General features: G+C 40.0%; 1 protein-coding gene across 1 annotated transcript; it reads left to right on the forward strand.

Moving 5' to 3' along the window:
* The first annotated feature begins 258 nt into the window (after positions 1 to 258).
* LOC102855992 (chromosome unknown open reading frame, human C4orf26) lies at positions 259 to 14,113 on the forward strand. Its single transcript, XM_006898475.1, has 3 exons — positions 259 to 322; positions 13,779 to 13,918; positions 14,063 to 14,113. Exons 1-3 carry the CDS (start codon positions 259 to 261, stop codon positions 14,111 to 14,113), a joined length of 255 nt encoding a protein of 84 aa, XP_006898537.1.
* The last annotated feature ends 6,747 nt before the right edge of the window (positions 14,114 to 20,860 follow it).

Consider the following 20,860-nt stretch of genomic DNA (forward strand, 5'->3'; position numbering starts at 1 on the left):
ATGGGAGAAGATCTATGGGGGTTGTCAGGATGTCAATTGCAAGGAGACGTGAATGATGTTTGGCTGTCATTATATGAAGTATTTAGTTGATAAATACTGTCTGGGATTTCCTGGCTGATTTCTTTCCCTCACACCACATGCCCTGATCTCTGCGGTCCACTCTGCAGATGCAAATTACCCGAATCAGGCTGCGGGTGACTCACCACCCCCCTTTAAAGCTGCATTAGGTACAACTCAGTGACTGCTGGGGTTGAAGCCATGTCTTACAGACGCTACTTCTCCTGGTTTCTTATCTGCTGCTTGGTGGTGAATGTGGCAGAAGGTAAGGGGTTTGTTTTGTTTTATGTGGGCTCAGTAATTAATAAGTCACAAGAAATGACCAAATGTGGCTCTATGATTATACAGTCCCATAAACTGGGAATATTTACATCGGCTGCAGTCAGCCTGGTGGGTAGAGAGGCTGCGTTTATTATTGAAAGACCTGGCTCACAGTCTCAACGTAAGCTCCAAGACTAGAGAGTTGTCTTTTCTGGCCACCACTAGGCTCATATGTGAAGTGACAACATAACAATAATGATATTGATGATGTGGAGAATCTGGAGAATAGATAAGCTTTCCTATGTAGGGGTGGAAACTCATTACATTTAAAACATCATACAATTGCTAATGCTTATCATTGCACTTTTATCTGTTTCTACCTTGAATTGCAGTAGTGTCTGTCCATCTCTTTTTTTTCTCCCCAGCAGCACAGTTATATCAACATGGCAGGTATCTCAGCTCTGCTTGCTAATTGCTCTAATTAATCACATCCAGTCAGTGGTATCTTCCCACTACTGACATGAGGAAAGGTTACTTTTTCTCTCTTTAGGATTGCACTAGATTTAGGATTATATCAGAATTTGCTTTAGGACTCTATTTCTTCACTGTTCGTCTTTCATTGTCCCCACTACAAATTCTCCTAGGGAGCTCTGGTGACCTAGTGGTAAGGAACTGTGATGCCAACCCAAAGGCACTGGGTTCTAAACCACCAGCCGCTCCACCGGAGAAGAATGGGCAATCTCCTGTGAAAACCCACTGGAGGGTCAGCTATGGTACCATCTCAATGTTATACAACAAGAACTAATTCTCCAGGTGGCGTGATCCTTGGAATTGGTTTGCAAACCACAGGGGAAAGGTGAAATAAGGCACTAGAAGGAATGAAGAGAGGAGAGGGAGAAAATATTGGGGAGAAGGGAAAGAAAAAAGATATTTGGGGATGGCTGACTCTAACTTTTTCTCCATGGAATTAATTCCTATTTTAGATGCTATTCAAGGAACAGGGAGCTCTTGTGGTTTAGTCTGTAAGGAGTTATCATGTTAACACAAAGGTGACACCTCTCTAGCTGTTCGAATTCACCAGCAGCTCCACAGGAGAAAGATGGACAATCTCTTCCTGTGTAATTTACAGCCTCTGGAAACCCTAGAGAGTCACCTATGAGTCGGTTCCCACCTCTGACTTAAACTAAGCTCTTTTCTCACCCTGGGAGCGTTGAGGGGGCTCCAGTAGATCCTGTTAACCCCCAGACAAGTTCCCTGCCCTCGTCATCCAAAGCTTACACTAGAGTACAGAGGTAGAGGGAATGGAGCTGGGCTTGAGATAACCAATGGTCATTTCAGCCAACCTCTGTACCAGCTCCATTACTTACAGCTTGCAAGCAGCTCTTCCACTCACTCCACCCCTCAAGCCTAGCCACTGAGCACCGCCTGCAGCACAGATATCTAGAAATGCTTAATAAAATATAACTAGCCACCTTCTTCCCAGAAAGGGAAACTTTGTTTCAGGAGGCTTTATAAATACACAGCTGCATAGTTATAACGAGATTCTTGTGGTTGGGAGCTGTCAGGTCAATTCAAACACATAGCAACCACATATGAAAGAGTAGGGCTACCAAACAAGAATTTCTCTGCTGTTATCATCCCGGATGAGATGGATTGATAACAGTAACTGGGGCGATGGGGGTTGGGGGGTTGGTGTGTCAGAATCAGTAAGACTGGCTCAGCACAGGGCAGGCTTCAGAGCTGTTGGACATAGGGTCACTATGGGTACCAGGCGACTTGATGGTACATAACAACAACAAGAGCAACAACAACCACAACAAATCTTTAAGGAAGGAGACTACCAGATCTTTCCCTCAAGAGAGCAACCAGCTTGGTTGCCAAAGTTTGGTTTAGCAGCCAGTTCTTCAGGGTTTATGCCACCAGGGCTCTTCGTGAGAGTGAATATTCCTTTTATTTACATCTAAAGAAACATTGAAATGTGAGAGTTGTTTTCCTCCACTCCTCAAACTGGCCTGTCTTCCCAATGTGTCTTCACTCCATTTAAGCAGCCGACTCATCACTAACTTACTCATGAACTGGTCTGCCAGACAGGGTCATTTGTGGTTCCCCACATTCACCCTGTTTTCTGTCTCCTGCACAGCAGCAGTAGCTGCTGTTGTTCCTCTTCCTTCTTGCCCCTCTGTTGTCTCAAGTCCTGCATTTATATGCCTCTATAGTGTTGCCTTCATAAAGTCTTTGTTAGGACACATCGTTTTTCTCTCTGGCGGTTTTGAATTCTTCCATAGCACTTAATACACTTGGCTCTGCACTAGAGATTCCTAAGTATGTAGCTTCTCCCCACTCCTGAGTACAACCCACGCATCTTTGTCGTTTGTATTTGACATAATGATAATGACATCATTGAAATGACGTGCCTTATAGTACAGAATGGAAAAAGTCCTCTGTGACTCTGTCTAGGTTTCACACAACTCATCTGTAAAATCAGGGGTTTGACCAAGCTATCCCATCATTCTGGGAATCTGCAAAATTAGTTAGTTGTGTTTAAGTTATTGTGAGTGAATTAATCACAGAATTTATGTTTCTTTCTTGTTCACTTCTGAAAGCATCAGAATTTTTCAATGACCCCATGTGCCATGCCAGGGAAGAAATTAAAAACTTCTGAGTTTACAACCCTTAAAATCAGTACAGTTCACTGCAGGTCAGCTATTGTGTGCCAACTAACCAGACTGAAGGTAATTTAAAAAAAAATATTATCATTACCTTTTTAAAAAGAAAGTACCAATTGTATGATATGAACGTCCTGTCTAGATTATATAAATTCATTAAAAATTTGTGTCCAAATCCCAAGCAATATTTTGTCTTGACTTCTTTATTATACTATATTTTTTGTAACTTTTTTAGTTTAATGAACATTTACAAAGATTTTAGATTTCCATTCATTCTTTGCTGCACTTCCCTCCCCGCTCAGCCCTCACCAGTTCACTCCTCTCTTTACAAGTAAAACTCCTTCCCTGGAACACAATCCCACCCCCACCCCCGCACCCCTCCCACCGCCCCAAGTACATTCCACTATGCAACCTTAATTGTGAACTCTTGTGATAACCATAATACCCTATCATACATCGCTTTAAAATTATTCTCTCCCTCATCTGTTTCAGTACAGTATGCACAATTTATTCACTTTTTCTCAGTCTTACCCCCATCCTGATATCAGTCCCATTTTACAGCAGTGGCGTCATGCAGTATTTGTCCTTTTGCAACTGATATTTTTTTTACTCAGCATAATGTCCTCCAGGCTCACCCATTTTGAATAATATTGCATGAGTTCCTTGTTTTTCAATGCAGCATAGGATTCCATTGTGTGAATATACCACAGCTTCTCTAGCCATTCGTTTGTTGGTGGGCACCTGGGTTGTTTCCAACTCCTTGCTACTATGAACAAAGCCGCGATAAACATGGGTGTGCATATATCTGCTTGGATGTCAGTTATGGTCTCTTTGGGATATATTCCCAGTAGTGGAATTGCTGGGTCAAATGGTATCTCTATTTGCAACTTTTTGAGAAAGCGCCATATTTTACACTCCCAACAGCAGTGAATAAGGGTTCCAGTTTCTCCACAATCTTACCAGCATTTGTTGCTTGCTATTCTGTTAAATTTTGCTATTCTGACTGGGGTGAGATGATATCTCATAGTTGTTTTGATTTGCATCTCTCTTAGAGTTAGGGATTTTGAACATTTCTTAATGTGCTTGTTGGCCATCTGAATGTCTTCTTTGGTGAGGTGTATACTATAATTTTAAATGTCATTTACTATCACATATTTTCTAATACCGGAATTAAAATCTCACTGAGCCATACAAAAAATAAACAGAGAGAAACATTCAATATCTTCTGACCATTTGTTTAATTCATGAAATAGTTCCTAATAACCATTACATCTTAAGGACTGCTCCTGTTACAGAAATCCCTGGATGACGTGAGTAATTTAGCAGTTAGCTACGAACCAGAAAGTTAGCATTTCAAAGCCATACAAAGCCACCTAAGAAGAAAGCCTGAAATTCTACTTGCAAACCACCCTCCCCACCTCCAAACATGCTTCTGTACTGACATTTATGAGGACAACCTGAGTCAGAATCAGCTTGACAGCAACTGTTAATGTAGCTACTGGGGACATGGTAGTAGCCAATAGCTTCCGGTTCTCATGGGCATTCTTATCTTTACCCTGTAGTCATCTCATTAGTGTACAAACTCATTGGCCTTACAGAATCTAGTAGAAGCCAGAACATTATGACACTTAGTTACCCCTCAAACCTGCAACAAAATTCACACACACACACACACACACACACACACACCCCTATTCAACTTTCAGCGTAACAACATTGTTATTGTCAGGGGCTGTCTAGTTGACTACAAATCATCATGATCCTTTGTATAATCAAAATTTTGCTGATCCTATGTCATCCCCAAAATTTCCCCTCAACTACAGTCCACTGGTACAGTCACTGTGTCAATCCATTCCCTTGAGCATCTTCCCTTCCTTTCCTGACTTGCCATTTTTCCATCCATGGTGTCCTTTCTGAAGGACAGCCCTCCTAATAATATGCCTAAAATATGTCAGATGAAGTCTCATCATCTTTGCCTCCAAAGAGTACCCAGGTCTATAAGTTGACCAATAACAGCAGAAGACATTGGCTGCTTAGAATAGCTAGCCATATAGAATCATAAGAGTAGCATTTGCCCAAGGATAAATTCCAGAAAGCAGGAAGGCATAGGATAGAAGGATTAATGCAAATGACAATTACAAGGAGGGAATGGAGAAAGTTCATGTACATTGTGGGCATTGTAATTATTACTATAAAACAAAAATGTATATGGTTCGTTGAGTAAAAAACCTCATTTGCTTTCTAGACTTTCATTCAAATCATAACAATAAAATAAAACTTATTTAGAAGTAATCAGAGAAAAACTACAAAAACATTCCATAATCAACATCCTTGGTACCAGCAGTTAAAGTCAAGAGATTAGGAGACATATTTCACTAGAAAAGTCTGCAATCAGGGACATCTCCAAATTATTGCGGGATAATGATGTCAGTTTGAGGACTAAGGTGAACTTAATTCAGGTCATAGTCTTTAAAATAGAGAGTTGGACAATGAATAAGGATGACAGAAGAATTGATGCCTCTGAACTGTGGTATTGGAGAAGGGTGCTGAACATCCCATGCATGGCCAAAAGAACAAATAAATATGTATTGAAGAGGGTACAGCCATAGTGCTCCTTGGAGGCAAAGATGATAACATTTCATCTTATATACACTGGACATGTTGGTAGGAGACATCAGGCTTGGAAAAGTGGAGGGTTAGTGAAAGAGAGGAAGACACTCAACCAGATGGACCAATCCAGTGACTGTTGCAATGAGCTCGAAATTGTGAAGATGGCATAGGATAGAACAGGGTTCAGACCTGTTGCTCATGGGATTGTGATCAGTTGTACTCAAATTCAGAACACCTAGCAACAACAACAAAGAAAAAGTTTATGGTAACAGTATCTTTTCTAAAACATTCAAGATTGATCATAAAAGCAGCTGCTTGCTAAATATTTACTCTGTGTGAGACAGTATTCTTAGTATTTCATATATTTTGCTTTATATAAGATCCATTAAAATTCTATGAAACAGGTATTCCTCTGTTTTACAGAAAAGGAAAATGAAACTTAAAGGTAACTAGCTTGTGTATGGTCACACAGTTATTAAACAACAGAACTCAGGCAACTTGCCTCTAGAGATTATACTTTTAAACACTATGTTGTTTTGCCTCTCAGAATGTTTTAAATCTACATTTAAGTATTTTACCTACTTTGATCTTATTAAGCTTGCAGAAGAGCTCTTGCCTTTGACAGCCAGTGCTTTTGGTGGCAAATTGCTATATTACGTAATGGGAAATTGTCTCTTCTTAACATCCCATTATCCCTGAGAGGAGGGGACTGGTAACTTAAAATTACAAATACTGAGATTTCCCTCAGTGAATCCAGTGTTACTGCAGGCACTGTAATGGGGATGAGCCACGTAATGGAGATGTGGCTACATGGCTATTTCAGTTGAGCAAAAATTTCACCTCTAAATAGTAATCATATAGCTGATCAAAGAATGAAAATGAATTCCAAGAGTGGCATAGAAGCAAACTGCAAAGGGCCCTATGCCAGCATCAGCTGAAAGCTAAGTTAGCCAGGAAAAGAGGATGGGAAACAACTGGAACTATACTTAAAGCCCCAGACTACTGATTAATGTTGTTAATGTAGCTTTTGTAGAGCAGCAGAGGAAGAATCAGATTCTGGTGGATTAAATTATGTGTGAAAGAAAATGGAGTCAGTAGATTTCATTGAAGGAGAACAGACACAAAGAATCAAGTATAAATCACCCCAGGCTTCACTCTGAAACATGAAACTAAGTAATCAACTTTGAAAGGTATCCTGTTGTGTACAATAGTCAGAACCGCACATAGCTGAGGGTCCAGTGGCTTTAGAGGCAGTTAATCACCTGGGAGGAGAGTGGGAGGAACATCTGGTGGCCTTGAACAGCATGTCTTTGGGATTGCAGTGTAGCTTCTTGCCATTAGGCCACGAGAGCTCCCTACAGGAAGAGGAGTGGTAGTGGTGGTAGTGGTGGTGGTGTTGTTATATGCTGTTACCTGTGACTCATAGCGACCCTATGTACAACAGCCTTAAACCCTGCTCTGTCCCTTGCCAATTTTATTATCTCTGACAAACCTATCCTCATTACCCCAATTACTGAATCAATCCATCTCACTGAGGGTCTTCCTCTTGTGAACTGTCCCTCCACCCTCCAAAGCCTGGTGTCCCCCTCCAAGCAATGATCCTGCCTTGAAACATGTCCAAAGTATGTCAGATGAAGCTTCAGAATCCTTGCCTCCAAGGAGCAGCCTGACTTCATCCTCTCCAGGATGAACTTGTTTGTTCTCCTAGCAGTCCAAGGTTTATTCAATACTCTTCTCCAGCACTACAGCTCAAAGGCATCAATTCTCCTTCTATCATCCCATGTCATTGTCCAACTTTCTGATGCATAGCCAGTAATTGCTGAGGCCATGGTGTGTATCAGGTGCACCTTAGTCTTCAAACTGACATCGTTGCTCTTCAGTACTTTAAAGAGCTCTGTAACAACAGACTTTCCCAATGTAATTCATCTTTTAATTTCCTGGCTGCTGGCACTAAGAGTGTTCATTGTAGAGCCAAGCAAACTGAAGCTGTCAACAATCTCAATCTCTTCACCATCTATCATGATGTTGCCAGCCAGCCCCATGGGAGAATCTTTGTTTTCTTAATGTTGAGCTTCAATCCATATTTAAGTCCTTGACCTTCTGCAGCAAGCCTTCAGGTCCTCCTCAATTTCAGTAAACAGGGTTGTGTCATCTGCATAACACAAATTGTTGATGAGTCTACCTCCAATCCTGATGCCACACTTCTCCTCATAGAGCCCAGCCTCCCAGATAATCTGTTCCTCAGATAGATTGAAAAGATATGGAGATAGGGCACATCCCTGATGCACACTTTTCCCAATTTTGAACCATACACTGTTTCCTTGTTCTGTTCTGAGAACTGCCTCCTGGTCCAAGTATAGGTTTCGCATAAGCACAATCAAGTGTTTTGGGATTCCCATTCTTCTCAGAGTCAGCCACAGTTCGTTGTGATCCGCACATTCAAATGCCTTTGCACAGTCAAAGAAACACAGACAGACATTTCTCTAGTACTCTCTGCTCTTAGCCAAGATCCATCTGACATTAGCTATAATATTCCTAGTGCCACTGCCTCTTCTAAAACCAGCCTGCACTTCTAGCAGTTCTCTGTTGATGTGCTGTTCCAGTTGGATTTTTTATAATCTTCAGCAGAATCTTGCTTGCATGTAATATCAATGATACTGTTCAATAATTTCCACAATTTGTTGGATAACCTTTCTTTGGAATGGGAACAAATATAGATCTCTTCCAGTCAGTTGGCCAGGTGGTTGTCCTCTAGATTTACTGGCACAAATTGGTGAGCACATCCAGGGCAGCGTCTATTTGTTGAAATATACAGGAAGAGTATAGAATTTTGAAATGGCATTGAGGAGGGTGGTTGCTCTTGTTAGATAACATCAAGTCGAATATGATTTATAGAGGCCCTATGAAGATATTGGCCCTACCTTGTATCATCATTATAATCTTTCATGCTCTCAGTGTTTCAGTCACTGTGTCAATCCATCTTGTTGAAGATCTTCCTTTCTTTCACTGACCTCCTTCTTTTCCTAGTATGTCTTTTTTCCAGGACAAAGCATGATATGTTTTTCCTCCTAACAACATGCCCAACCCAAAGTATATAAGATGAATTTTCACTATCTTTGTCTCTGAGAAGCGCCCTGGTTATACTTCCTCCAAAATAGAATTTGTTTGTTCTTTTGGCAATTCATGGTGCATTGAATATACTTTCCCCATACTACAATTCAAAGGCATCAATTCTTCTTTGATCTTCCTTATTCATTGTCCAACGTTCAGACACTGAGGATGAAAATAAAAGTTTCTAATGAAGTGAGACAGGAGCAAAACAAGGGTCAACCAAATTAACGAGTAGTATTAATTCTGCCAATCTGGGCTCTACCGCTACTACTATAACTATAAATGTTCCTTTACTGTTTATAGGGGTTTTCAGAGTCCTATTATTTAAGAAGTAGATGACCAATCCTACTTCCTAGTCTGTCTTCATCTGGGAGCTCTACTAAAACCTGTCCACCATGTGCAACCATTGTGATAGATGGAGGAAAAGATGGAAATTGTCAACAACTTCATCTTACTTGTATCTACAATTAACACCTTGGGTACCAGCAGTCAGGAAATCAGGAGATGTATTGCACTGGAAAAGTCTTCAGTTAGGGCCCTCCCCAAATTATTAAGGAGTAATGATGTCAGTTTGAGAACTAAGGTGTGTCTTATTCAAGCTGTGGTCTTACCAATCACTTGCTATGCATCTGGAAGCTGGACAATGAATAACAATTACAGAAGAAGAATTGATGCCTTTGAGCTGTGGTGTTAGAGAAGAGTGCTGTACATCCCACTGACTGCCAAAAGAACAAATGTGTCTTGGAACAGGTGCAGTCAAAGTGCTGTTTAGAAGCAAAGATGATGAAACTTTGCCTCATGTACTTTGAGTATGTTGTTAGAAGGGGGTTTTCCTGGAGAGGGACATGATCCTTGGAAAGGTGGAGAGTAGGTGAAGGAGAGGAAGACCCTTGACCACGTGGATTGATATGGTGACTGCTACATTGGGCTCTACTGTGTCAGGAAATGTGAGGATGGCACAGGATAGAACAAGGTTCAGATTTGTTGTTTATGGGATTGCTATGAGTTATACTTGACTTGATGGCACCTAACAACAACAACAATAACATTAATTCAGCCAAAGTTAGAGATCATGAATGCACAACCCTGATCAGATAAGTGGCTTTAACTTTGCAGGATGGAACAGTTTAATATATTAATCTCTTTATCTACCATAATTTATAACATGGGCTGGCCAACTAGTGAACCCCAAAAGAAGACATTTTCAGCAGATTTTGTCCAGTCAGTGGAAAGAATCATTTTATGTGGTTCTGTTCATATTAGTGGATAGGAGACTGATGCGATCTTGTGCCTTGTTCTTAATCTTTGTAATTCCCTGAAGAAAGCACTGCATAGTATTAGACATTTCCAGAACCAGAGAAAGCTTCTCTGGCAGACTCTAACGCCAAATCGTCAGCAGGAGGATTTGGAAAGTTGACTGAGGCTTAACAACTGAGATAGAAAAAGGGCTAAGTGAGTGGCTGGTTTGTAATAACCAGAATACTGAATTTACTGATTGGCAGAGTTCATGCCAGCCTAACTTCATAGCAAAATGTTAAATGGGAACTTAAAAATGAGGCTAGCTTCTCCCCAGGGAACCGACTTTTAGTAGAACATTTTCATGCTGCAAAAATTTAGAACTTATCTAATTGTGTAGGAAGAAAGGAGGAATGTGATACTGGATTTAATCAGACCCTGTAGTCTAAAATGCCTTAATCTCATTATAATCATATGATTTTTTTTTTTAGACTAGGACTTTTATTTCAATACTCAGTTGCCTGGGTAGGTATGGGAGAGTCAGTATTTTCTTAATGGAGAAGAAACTTACTCAAACCAGTTTAAAAGAAAAGTTGGAGCTGGAGCTAGAGTGATTACAGTAAGAACACATACCTCCAATAACCTTTACTACATCTAACCCTCCTAAGGACATACTAGAAAGCCAAGAATGGAGACTATTTGTCCACTCGTTACCACATGGTCTGTCTTTGCTCTGAGATACCTCCCCTACTCCATGGTCTTTTCTGTCATTTGCTATGCATCTGAGAGCTAGATAATGACTATGGATGACAAAAGAAGAATTAATACCTTTAAACTGTGGTGTTGGAGACAAGTGTTGAAGATCCCATGGACTTCCCAAAGAAAAAGCAGATATATCTGGGGAAGGTGCAGCCAGAGTGACCCTTGGAGACAAAGATAATGAAGCTTCATCTCACATATTTTGGGCATGTTACTAAGAGAGGTTATGCCTTGGGGAGGGACAACATGCTTGGAAAGGTGGAGGGGTGACGAAAAAGATAAAGACCCTCAACCAGGTGTGGGAACTTCAGCAATGAGCTTGGAAATGTCAGATATCATGAGGCTGGCATGGTATAGGACAGCATTCAGAATGATTGTTCATAGAGTTACTGTGAGTTGTACTCATCTACCCAACTACAACAGCATTCTACTGCTATTCTGTGGAGACTATCCTCTCTACTTACTATTTAGCTAGATAAAACCCAACATTCCTGCCCCAACTCTACAACCTTTAATGTCTCCCACTAGCAGAGGCCTTGTTGAAATTGTCAAGAGGTAAGCTGATTGGTACTGGCTAGCCAAGGAATGGATTGCGTATCTATCAGCAGCCCAATTAGCCATTGACAGAAAGTATGTCAGGTTCTCCTTTCCAGCAACTAAGTTGTTGTTGTTCTTGCTCTCCTAGAAACATGCCCAAAGCAAGACAAACCTTTATCATATTTGCCTCCAAAAAGCAATCTGGCTGCACCGTCTTAGAGACCTTTCTGGGTTATTGGGTTGTTGTTGTTGTGCTGATTTTTTTTGTTGCATTTTTCTGTTGTTGTTGTTGTTGTTGTTTTTACTTTTGCAGTCCATGAAATATACAGCAGCTAGGAATGAAATGTTATTTCTAGAAACGGTTATGGATACAATAAGCATATTCAATACAGTCATGGGACATCGTACTTGGAAAGGTGGAGGGTCAGTGAAGAAGAGGAAGACCCTCAAAGAGATGGATTGATACAGTGTCTGCAACAGTGGACTCAGTCATGTCAAGGATGATAAGGATGGGTTCAGAGGTTCTGTTCATAGAGTTGCTATGTGTTGTACACAACTCAATAGCACTTAACAACCTCAATGTGGTTAAAAGCAAAAACAACTCAAATCCATTTCAGTCAAGTCTCCCGAATAGTGGATGGTGGATTTGAACCACTGGAGACTCTCTGCTTTGGGTTAACAACACAATTCGCTAGAGACTACACCACCAGGTCTAAATTTTTACCAAGATAAAGAGGATCCTAGTTGTTTTTAATTGTCTTAGTATTCAACTTCTCATGCAGAGTTAATTTTTGTACCGTTCCTTCTCAGCAGCCCTTTGAAAAAGCCTGTATTTGTAAATCTTTATGGGAGGGAAGTTCCTGGGTGGCACAATTACCTGATTTGTCTTCTAAGCAACAGGTTGAAATGCTTCTTTCCAGAACATAGTCTTGAAAATAAAACATCAGTCACTAAAAACTCTATTGAGACACACAGGGTTTCTGTGAGTAAGAATGGACTTGGATGGCAAAAAAAGCCTTTGTTTTTGTTCTGTTGTTTGTTTTTGAGAAGGAAAGGAAGCATTTTTTAAAAGAGAAAATTATGTCTTCATAGCCATTTCATAGTGTGTAATTCAATAATATAAAACAGTTATAAGGAATAACTTATCACTTGATCTTGATCCAAATTTCATCTCAGAAATTAATTACATCCTGGTAATCAGTACTTTTTCCTCTGGTCCATGCAAATATCCCCTTCCTTCCTCTCAAGGGAGTGATTTCACTGCCAGGGCCAGTGAGGCAGATTCTTTAATCACCTTTGGGGCAATGATTTTAATTTTCTTAACACTGGTTAAGTTTCTTGTTTTTCCAATGGATATTTTTAAAATCAAGATAAAATAAAATGCATAAACATTGAAAATATAGCTTGAATACATTTTGCATCTACATAAAACACATGCATAAGCATATGTGTGTGTGTGTGTGTGTATCTATATTTAAGTGTGCATGTCTTGTAAACATGTAAACATCACCAGATACTCTTGGACTCACTCATTGCTGTCATGTTGGAACCAAGTCATAACTGAGAACTGACCCTCCAGCAGGGTTTTGGAGGCTATCAGTCACACAGGAGGAAGATGTCCATCTTTCTCCTACTTGGAGTTGGAATTGTCCCACAGCTGACCCTCTAGTGGGGTTTCAGAGGCAGTTAATCACTCTATAAGAGATTGACTATCTTTCTCCCACCAAGCAGCTGGCGGATTTGAACTACATAGTTCATATTTTCATCTTTAGCATAGGAACTAAACATAGCATACATAGAATTCAGACAAGTCACTGTATTAGTAATTCTTCCTTTTCATTCCATTATATAAATAGATAGGGCTTGTTTATCCAATCTCCAATTTTAGGCTGTTGTAATAAAATACCTGAACTAGTTTTGGTTTTTAGATATATACTCTCTCTCAGTCTTTCTCTCTGTCTCTCCTTTCCTCCCTCCTTATCCCACTCCAATAAATTCTCTGGAGTGGCCACATCATAACGTGTGCCTGTGTACCATTTTATTAAACTCTAGCAATTCTTCCAAACTTCTCTGTTTCTCTCTGACCATTCTGCCATCCTACAGGGGAGCTTGGGTGACTTAGTGGTAAGGAGTTACACTGTCAACCAAAAGGTAGCTGATTCACCAGCTCCTGCATGGGAGAAAATCAGGTGAACCCTGAGTGATTTACAGCATCTTAAAATCCACTAGAGGGTCATCTATGGGTTGGTTTGGATTCAACAGTACTCAAAAATGAACACTCTGGGAATGGTCAGCTCACCAAAAGGTCTTATGTTTCAAATACACTGGTTTCTCTGTGGGAGAAAGAAGAATCAGTCTGTACTCATAAGGATTTACAGCCTGGATAATGCTGTGGGGCAATGATACTTTGTCCTAAATGGTCATTATGAGATGGCATTTGGGCCAAGGCAGTGGTAATGGTGGCAATGACCATTCTAAAGTAGGTGACTTCTGCCTCTGTTATCAGACCTGACCTCTGCCCTGCCATTTTCCTCCTTACAGGACAAGAAGGAGCAGTCACTCCCCATGGAGGCTCACAAAACGACGTGGACCACACAAACTGCGAGATCTTCACACTCACACCTCCTCCCACCACCCGGAAACCAGTGACAAGGGTCCAGCTCATCCCGTGGACACCCAGATGTCCCTTCCATTGTTTCCCACCAAGAAGACCCAGAGTTCACTTCAGGTTCCCCATTAGACCATTCGTTCCTCCAAGGTGCAATCACCGTTTTCAGTACCGTCCCAAGTTTTGGCCACTTGGTGGTCGTCATCCTCGTTATAATTATTTCCCCAGAAGATATCTACGGAGAGGAAGTTCATCTGAGGAAAGCTGAAAGAAAAAGAAGCTCCAATAAAAGCAAAAAAAAAAAAGAGAACATATTTGATTTGTTATCTATTTCAAGACTAAAAATAGTGGATTTGAAGATTAAATATAAAAATCCAGTGACTAAATTTTTCTCCGTGTCAGTTGTAAAAATAGTGGTTTATAGATTATTCATACTTTGCAACATGGTGGCCATTATTGCCAATTTTTATAAACTATAGTGTGTTTTTGTACATAAAATTTTTAAAAGGATAGTTCTAATAATTAATGCTCATACTTAGATGTCACAAGATTGATTCAATCCCTTTTGCTAAATTGGACTGAAGGACATTTAAATAAAGATTGTTAGGAGCCAAATGGAGACAGGAGTAATTTGCTCTTTTACTCACTAGAAAACCTACACAAAGTGCATTGCTGAAGTAGACTCTAAATAAAGACTAAAGTAAAACAAAATTGTGGGATGCTTGACTCTAAATAATATCTAAAGACCATAGACTGCGTTGTCGTTGTTGCAGTTAGTTGTCACTGAGTTAACCATTTCACGGTGACCCCGTGTGAGCAGATTAGAAGCGCTGTTTCCTAGGGTCTTCAGGGCTATGACCACCCAGAAGTCGACTGCCAGGCATTACTTCCAAGTCACCTCTTGGTGGATTTGAGCCCATTTGTCCTACTTAAAGACTATACACTGAATGATCTCACCAAAATAGTCTTTCCTAATTTAACTGAACTGTCTGAATTTATCTTACTGTTCTCTTTTTCAGCAAACAATGCAAATTAGTTTCACAAGTATCTGTTTGTCCTATTGTTGTCATATAGATACTAGCTCTAGTTACACACTTCCTCTAAGACTTTCAACATGGTTGCAGTCTCAATGACCTGATTTTCCAATGACACAGATGTCCCTGTGACTCTGGAACATCACTGGCATAATTTCACTCAGCTATGGGAACCCTGTATTCATGGATATCACTGTTGTGTTGTTGTTAGGTGCCCTCGAGACGTAGACGACTCTAGTGACCCTATGAGCAAAAGACCTGAACACTTGTATAACTTTCATCATTTAGAAGAAACAAATCCCACCAACTGCATTCACTGGCTACTTCTATAGTACTCAAGCCCACTGTTGCAGTCATTCCATCTCACTGAGGAGGCCGTCTTCTCTTTCACTGACCCTCCACTTTTCACAGCACGCTCTCTTTTTCCAGGTGCCTCTTGACAACAAGCTCAAAGTATCTGAGACCACGTTTCACCATACTTTCTTCTAAGGAGTTCCCTGGGTGCACTTTTTCCAAGACAGCTTTGCTAGACATATCTGAGAATCACTAGTAAAAAGGAAGATTCTGGGAATTGTTACTTGGGAAAAGGAGAGTGAAAAATAAAATCACCACGCTTTGTTTCCTTGATATACAAAAAAAATGGAAAGAAAAAAATTCCCTCACACAATTCATATTGTTGTTAGATGCCATGGAGTCAGTTCTGACTCATAAGAGATCTTGTGTATAACAGAATGAAATATTGCCTGATCCTATGCCAGCCTCACAATCGTAGGTGTATTCAAGCCCGTTATTACAGCTGCTATTTCAGTCCCTCTCATTGAGGATCATTCTCTTCTTCTCTGATCCCCTACTTTATAAATAATGGTGCCCTCTCCAGGAGCTAGTATATCCTGATAACACCATGCACACCTCTGTTCGGGCTGTATTTTTCCCAAAATAGATTTGTTCATTCTTCCCACAGTCTATGGTGCACTCAACACATGTTGTTAACATCATAATTCAAAAGCATCAACTCTTCTTCCTTATTTATTGTCATTGAAAATGCTGAGTTGGGTCAAGCAAACCTTGGTCCTCAGATCTTTGGGAAAGAAAATCTGTGACTTTGTAAGTTTTTATTATAGCAATAGATATTTGCTTTCATATTACAGGTTTAATTAAAAATGTAGTTGAAATCTTCATCAATAAACTATTTTGTTATAAATCTAGCTTGCTTTTATTTTTTTTTAAGTGGAAGCATAGCCCCAAAATGGACCACTTCAGGCAAATTCAGAAAAGCCCATAAGGTGTTGTATTGCTAACCCAAAGATAGAATCTTCTGGTAGTTTGAATCACCACTGGCTCTAAGGAAGAAAAATAAATAGTCTCCTCTTGTACAATTTACAGTTTTCGAAAAACTTGCTGAAAGGTCAGCTGTGAGTTCATTCCAACTCAACAGCAATGAATTTCAGACAAACTTGGAGACAAAAGATTAAAAAAAAAAATTATGGTTTACCTGAAAGTTTATAATTTGGCTTTCTAATCAATAATTCATATGCATTTTGTTTTGTGATATTTACAGAAATCCCTGCCACTTTCTGTTTTCAGCAATCCTTTCTTCCTTCGGAGCTTTATCTGTGAGGAAATGCTGCTCTTTTTTATCTTGTAGATTTGATAGTCACAATGCGTATCTTTCTGATGTTTTTGCTAACTGTATATTGTCGTTGTGTACGGTGGAGTCAGAACTAACCACAGAAAAAAAAAAAAGAACTAACCACAGAAAACCTTCCAACCAGTTTTCAGAAGCCGTAGGTCCCACAGGCTGGATTGCCCATCTTTCTCCCACAGACCAGCTGATGGACTCAAACTGCATGCCTTCAGGCTGACAGCACAGCTCCTTATCAGTTGTTACTGTTGTTGTCTACCATCTCATCAGAACTGACCCATAGCTGACCATCCAGCTGGTTTTCAGAGCCACTAAATTTCATGGGAAAAGATTGTCCATCCTTTTCCCATAGAGCAGCTGGTGGATTCAAACCATGTGCCTTTATAATTATAGTGCAGCTGTCAGGTGCCAGTTGATATAATTACAACATATATCAACCCCGTGAACTACAGGTTCCTTTACAGATTTATCTATTTGGGACTGAAAATTGGACCACAAGGTGGTTTCAACTCCAAACTTGAAGGGTGTCTAAGGGCCATAGACTCAGAGTTTAAGTCAGATAAAGATTGCATTTGCTTCTCCCCTCCCTTTCTGGACGTTTCCCCCTATTCAAGCATGCTTTCCCAGGTACTCAGTGCCCTCACTATGTCCCCGACTGTGTGCCACCAACCTGGCCGATACTGGGCCCTCTGTCTTCAAACACTAAAAGTCTTGCCATCCAAAAGTGTCTTGAACCAGAGTTTCTCACACCCTTGTCAGGTGATATGTAGACCTCAGAAACACTATAACAAACTAAAAATAGATTAACAGCCTAAATGTGTTTAGCACTGTGATATAGAAAGCAAGCTATTCCTGTAGAGTTTTACAGTAAAGCCCTCTTTAAAAATAACTCTAGGCAAAATATGCCATTTCTCTTGCTGAGGCATGTATAGAATTGTCTATAAAAGAAACAGTTAACACCTGCAAGTAAAACTATGTACCTTTGAAACTTTTAAAAAGAACTGCATAATTTTGGGGGTTAATTTTAAAGTAAATGGGATCCCTAGCAGGTGTATTGATTCATGAGGATAGTCTTCAATCAATAATACCTCAAAGCCAATTTGTCCAAGTATGTTTCTCCTAACACATTAGTAAATTAGGTACTTTGAGTTCAAGCGTGTTAAGTTGTTGTTGTCATATACCGTCGAGTTGGAACCAAACCATAGCTGGCCCTCCAGCAGGTTTCCAGAAGTAATTTAATCATAAAGAAGGAGATTGTCCATCTTTCTCCTGCGGAGCAGCTGGTGGATTCGAAAGGCATGCCTTTGGGTTTGCAGTGTAGCTCCTTACCACTAGGCCACCAGAGACCCCACTGTGTGTGATGCTGTGTGACAGCGATCACAGCCATGTGAGCAGATTCCCTCTCCAATATGTATACAGGTCAAGCCCATGTTGTTCAAGGGTCAACTATATTCTTGGTCATCATATTTATTATTTGTCCTTTATGTCAGAACATGAGCTCCTTAAAGGTAGAAGTGTATTTGCCTATTGTTTTCCTTTATCAGAGAACTTAGAATTATGTCTGTAACATGATCAACTCAATTCATTGCCATCAAGTTATGAGCTGACTCATAACTGACCCTCCAGCAGGTTTTCTGAAGGTATAATCACATAAGAGAGTTTGCCCTCCTTTCTCTCCAAGAGTCGCTGATGGATTTGAACTGCCAGAGAGAACCTGCCTTTAGCAGTGTAACTCTCTACAGACTAACCCACAAGGCCTACAGAGTAACACATAAATGTTTAGTTTGAGCTCCTCGCTGAATTTTTAAATATTTAAGGAGGCCAGATGGCATGGTGTGTAACGTATGAGGCTGCTAACTGAAAGACCTGCAGTTCAAATCCACCAGCTACTCCATGGGACAAAGAAGGGCAGCCTCCTCTCATAAGGATGTATATATCGCCTGAGAAACTGAATGAAGGGTTGCTGTGAACTAGAATCAGCTCAAGAAAGGCAGCAGGTTTTAGCTGATATCTAAACCTATTTCCTTCTGAATGTCACATGTATCAGAGTTTCAAGTTTTAATAATCTTCAACCAAGCAGGGGGAAAAAAACCAACAAATCAACTCTTATTTAAAAAGAGAAGACATACACGATGCTCTCAAATAAAACCTCTCATAGTTTAAATAGTTACTGGCCACTGGTGCATGTGCTCAACCTCCCTAAAGCAATTTTTTAAAAAGCCATTTTAAAAGGAATCTTTCCCTATTTCACAGTAGATGCAGTCTCTTGACAGTTTGTTGAAAGATAGACGAGAATGATAACTAGAGATGAAGAACCCTCCAGCTTTCTTGCCCATTTAATTTTATTCTTTTTCAGACTTTCTTTAGAACAATCTATCAGTGTAATTTTTGCTGTTGTTTCACTTGACTCTAATCCCCTTCGTAAAATTCCTGCTTCAAAGGTTAAGTAAAACATATGTGGTTAATTGTTTGGCCTGTCTCTTCAAACTGTTATTTTAAAAAGATTTGCTCAACTAACAAGAAGAATTTTATACTGTATCAACAAAGCTTAATTACTTACTCACTCTTTACCATTAAGTCAGAACCAACTCATAGCTGAAAATCCCCTGAGGGGCTATAAATTGCTTGGGAGTAGATTATCTACCTTTCAAAACTAGTGGATTTGAACCAACTGATTTGGGGTTGGCAGCTCCTTACCCACTAGGCCACCAGAGCTCCTTGTTGTTGTTGTTGTTGAGTGCCGTCGAGTCCTAGATGACTCATATCGACCCTATGAACAAAAGTCCTCAACACTTGCGAGACTTTCATCCTTTCTTCAGGTTCTTAGGGTTTCCAGAGGCAGGCTATTTATGGAAGTGGATGCCACTCCTGCTTCCAAGCTTGTTTTAATCAGGGAGCTCCACCAAACACTGTCCACCATGGGTAACCATTCTCGCATTTGACACACCAGGGTCACAGTGTTCAGCTTCACAGCAACCACAAGTTACCCCAGAGCTCGATAGGGAAGCAAAACTTAAGTTGAGTAAAGGAAAAGACAATATACAAAAAAAAAAAAAAAAGAAAAGAAAAAGATTGACGCATTGGATTTTATTACATTAATCAATTATAATTAATTCATAAAACAAAATGAGTATAAAAGACTGAATGAAAACTAATATGATTTATAACTTTCACCAAAACGAAATAGGAGGCTTATTGCTTGCTTTGAATGCTAGGAACATTTTAATTTCTTCAGAAATCTCACATTTTTCCTCCATTCAGAGGATTATCATTGTTGTTGTTCTTATGTGCTGATGAGTTGGAACCAACTCGTAGCTGACCCTCTAGTGGGTTTTCAGAGGCTGTAAATCCCATGTGAAAAAATGCCCTTACTCTCTCCCTTGGAGCAGCTGGTAGATTTGAACTGCTTGCCTTTGGGTTAGCAGTGCAATTACTTATCAACAAGCTGTCAGATCTTCTAGAGGATATCTATAAATTAATTATATTAGTCAATTTTTATTAATGTTTAAAATTTTTTTATGAATGATCAAATGAAAATACAACAACATTTGTAAACTTTCACCCCAGTTTAAAAAACTGAAAGGAGATATCTTTGCAAGCTCATTATAGAGGTAGCTTTTATGAAGTCATAAGTAAAAAAACTGTGTTCAAATGTGTTTTAGGCCAATTTGTGTCCACTCATGTGCAATCTAGTACAGCTGGTCTGCCAAAGACTCCCTGAGTGCCAGCCCTGGTGCCCCACATGGCCTCGTTTCATCTCTGACAAGATGAAAGAAACCATCAGGAATCAGGAGAAACTTGCTAAACTGCAGGCACAAGTGCACATTGGTGGAAACTGCACACAGAAGGAAGATGGTCCCCAGAACAGCTACAGCAGTGACAAAATACTTCAGTTCTCCTTAAAGAAATTAGGGATACACAGTATCTCTGGTATTGAAGAAGTGCATATGTTTACAAATCAAAGAACAGTGATCCACTTTAATAATCCTGAAGTGAGGCAGCTCTGGCAGCAAACACTTTCACCATTACCGGCCATGCTGAGACAAAGCAGCTGACAAAAATGTTACTCCTCATCTTAAACAAGTTTGGTTCAGATAGTCTGAGAACTTTAAGAAGACTGGCTGAAGCCCTGCTTAAACAATCTGTGGATGAAAAAGCATCACTTGCTACTGGAGAAGATGGTGATGATGAAGTTCTAGATCTTGTAGAGATGAGGCTTCAAAGAATGAAGCCAACTGATTTGAGTCAACTTCTGAAGACAAAACTTGAAGAAGTTACATCAAGCCGCTATTTTATATTATGACTGCTTTTAAAATTGTTTTGTCTATGGATCTGAAAA

The sequence above is a fragment of the Elephantulus edwardii genome, unplaced genomic scaffold (genome assembly GCF_000299155.1).
Source record: "Elephantulus edwardii isolate Elephantulus edwardi_28Jun2011 unplaced genomic scaffold, EleEdw1.0 scaffold00230, whole genome shotgun sequence".
NCBI classification, from domain to species: domain Eukaryota; kingdom Metazoa; phylum Chordata; class Mammalia; order Macroscelidea; family Macroscelididae; genus Elephantulus; species Elephantulus edwardii.

Bases quoted from the DNA above. Each gene is read 5' to 3' on its own strand.
- LOC102855992 (XM_006898475.1), top strand. From the start codon at position 259: ATGTCTTACAGACGCTACTTCTCCTGGTTTCTTATCTGCTGCTTGGTG. The intron at 323-13,778 runs GTAAGGGGTTTG...TCCTCCTTACAG, and splicing joins GGTGGTGAATGTGGCAGAAG to GACAAGAAGGAGCAGTCACT. The intron at 13,919-14,062 runs TGTCCCTTCCAT...CCTCGTTATAAT, and splicing joins TCATCCCGTGGACACCCAGA to TATTTCCCCAGAAGATATCT.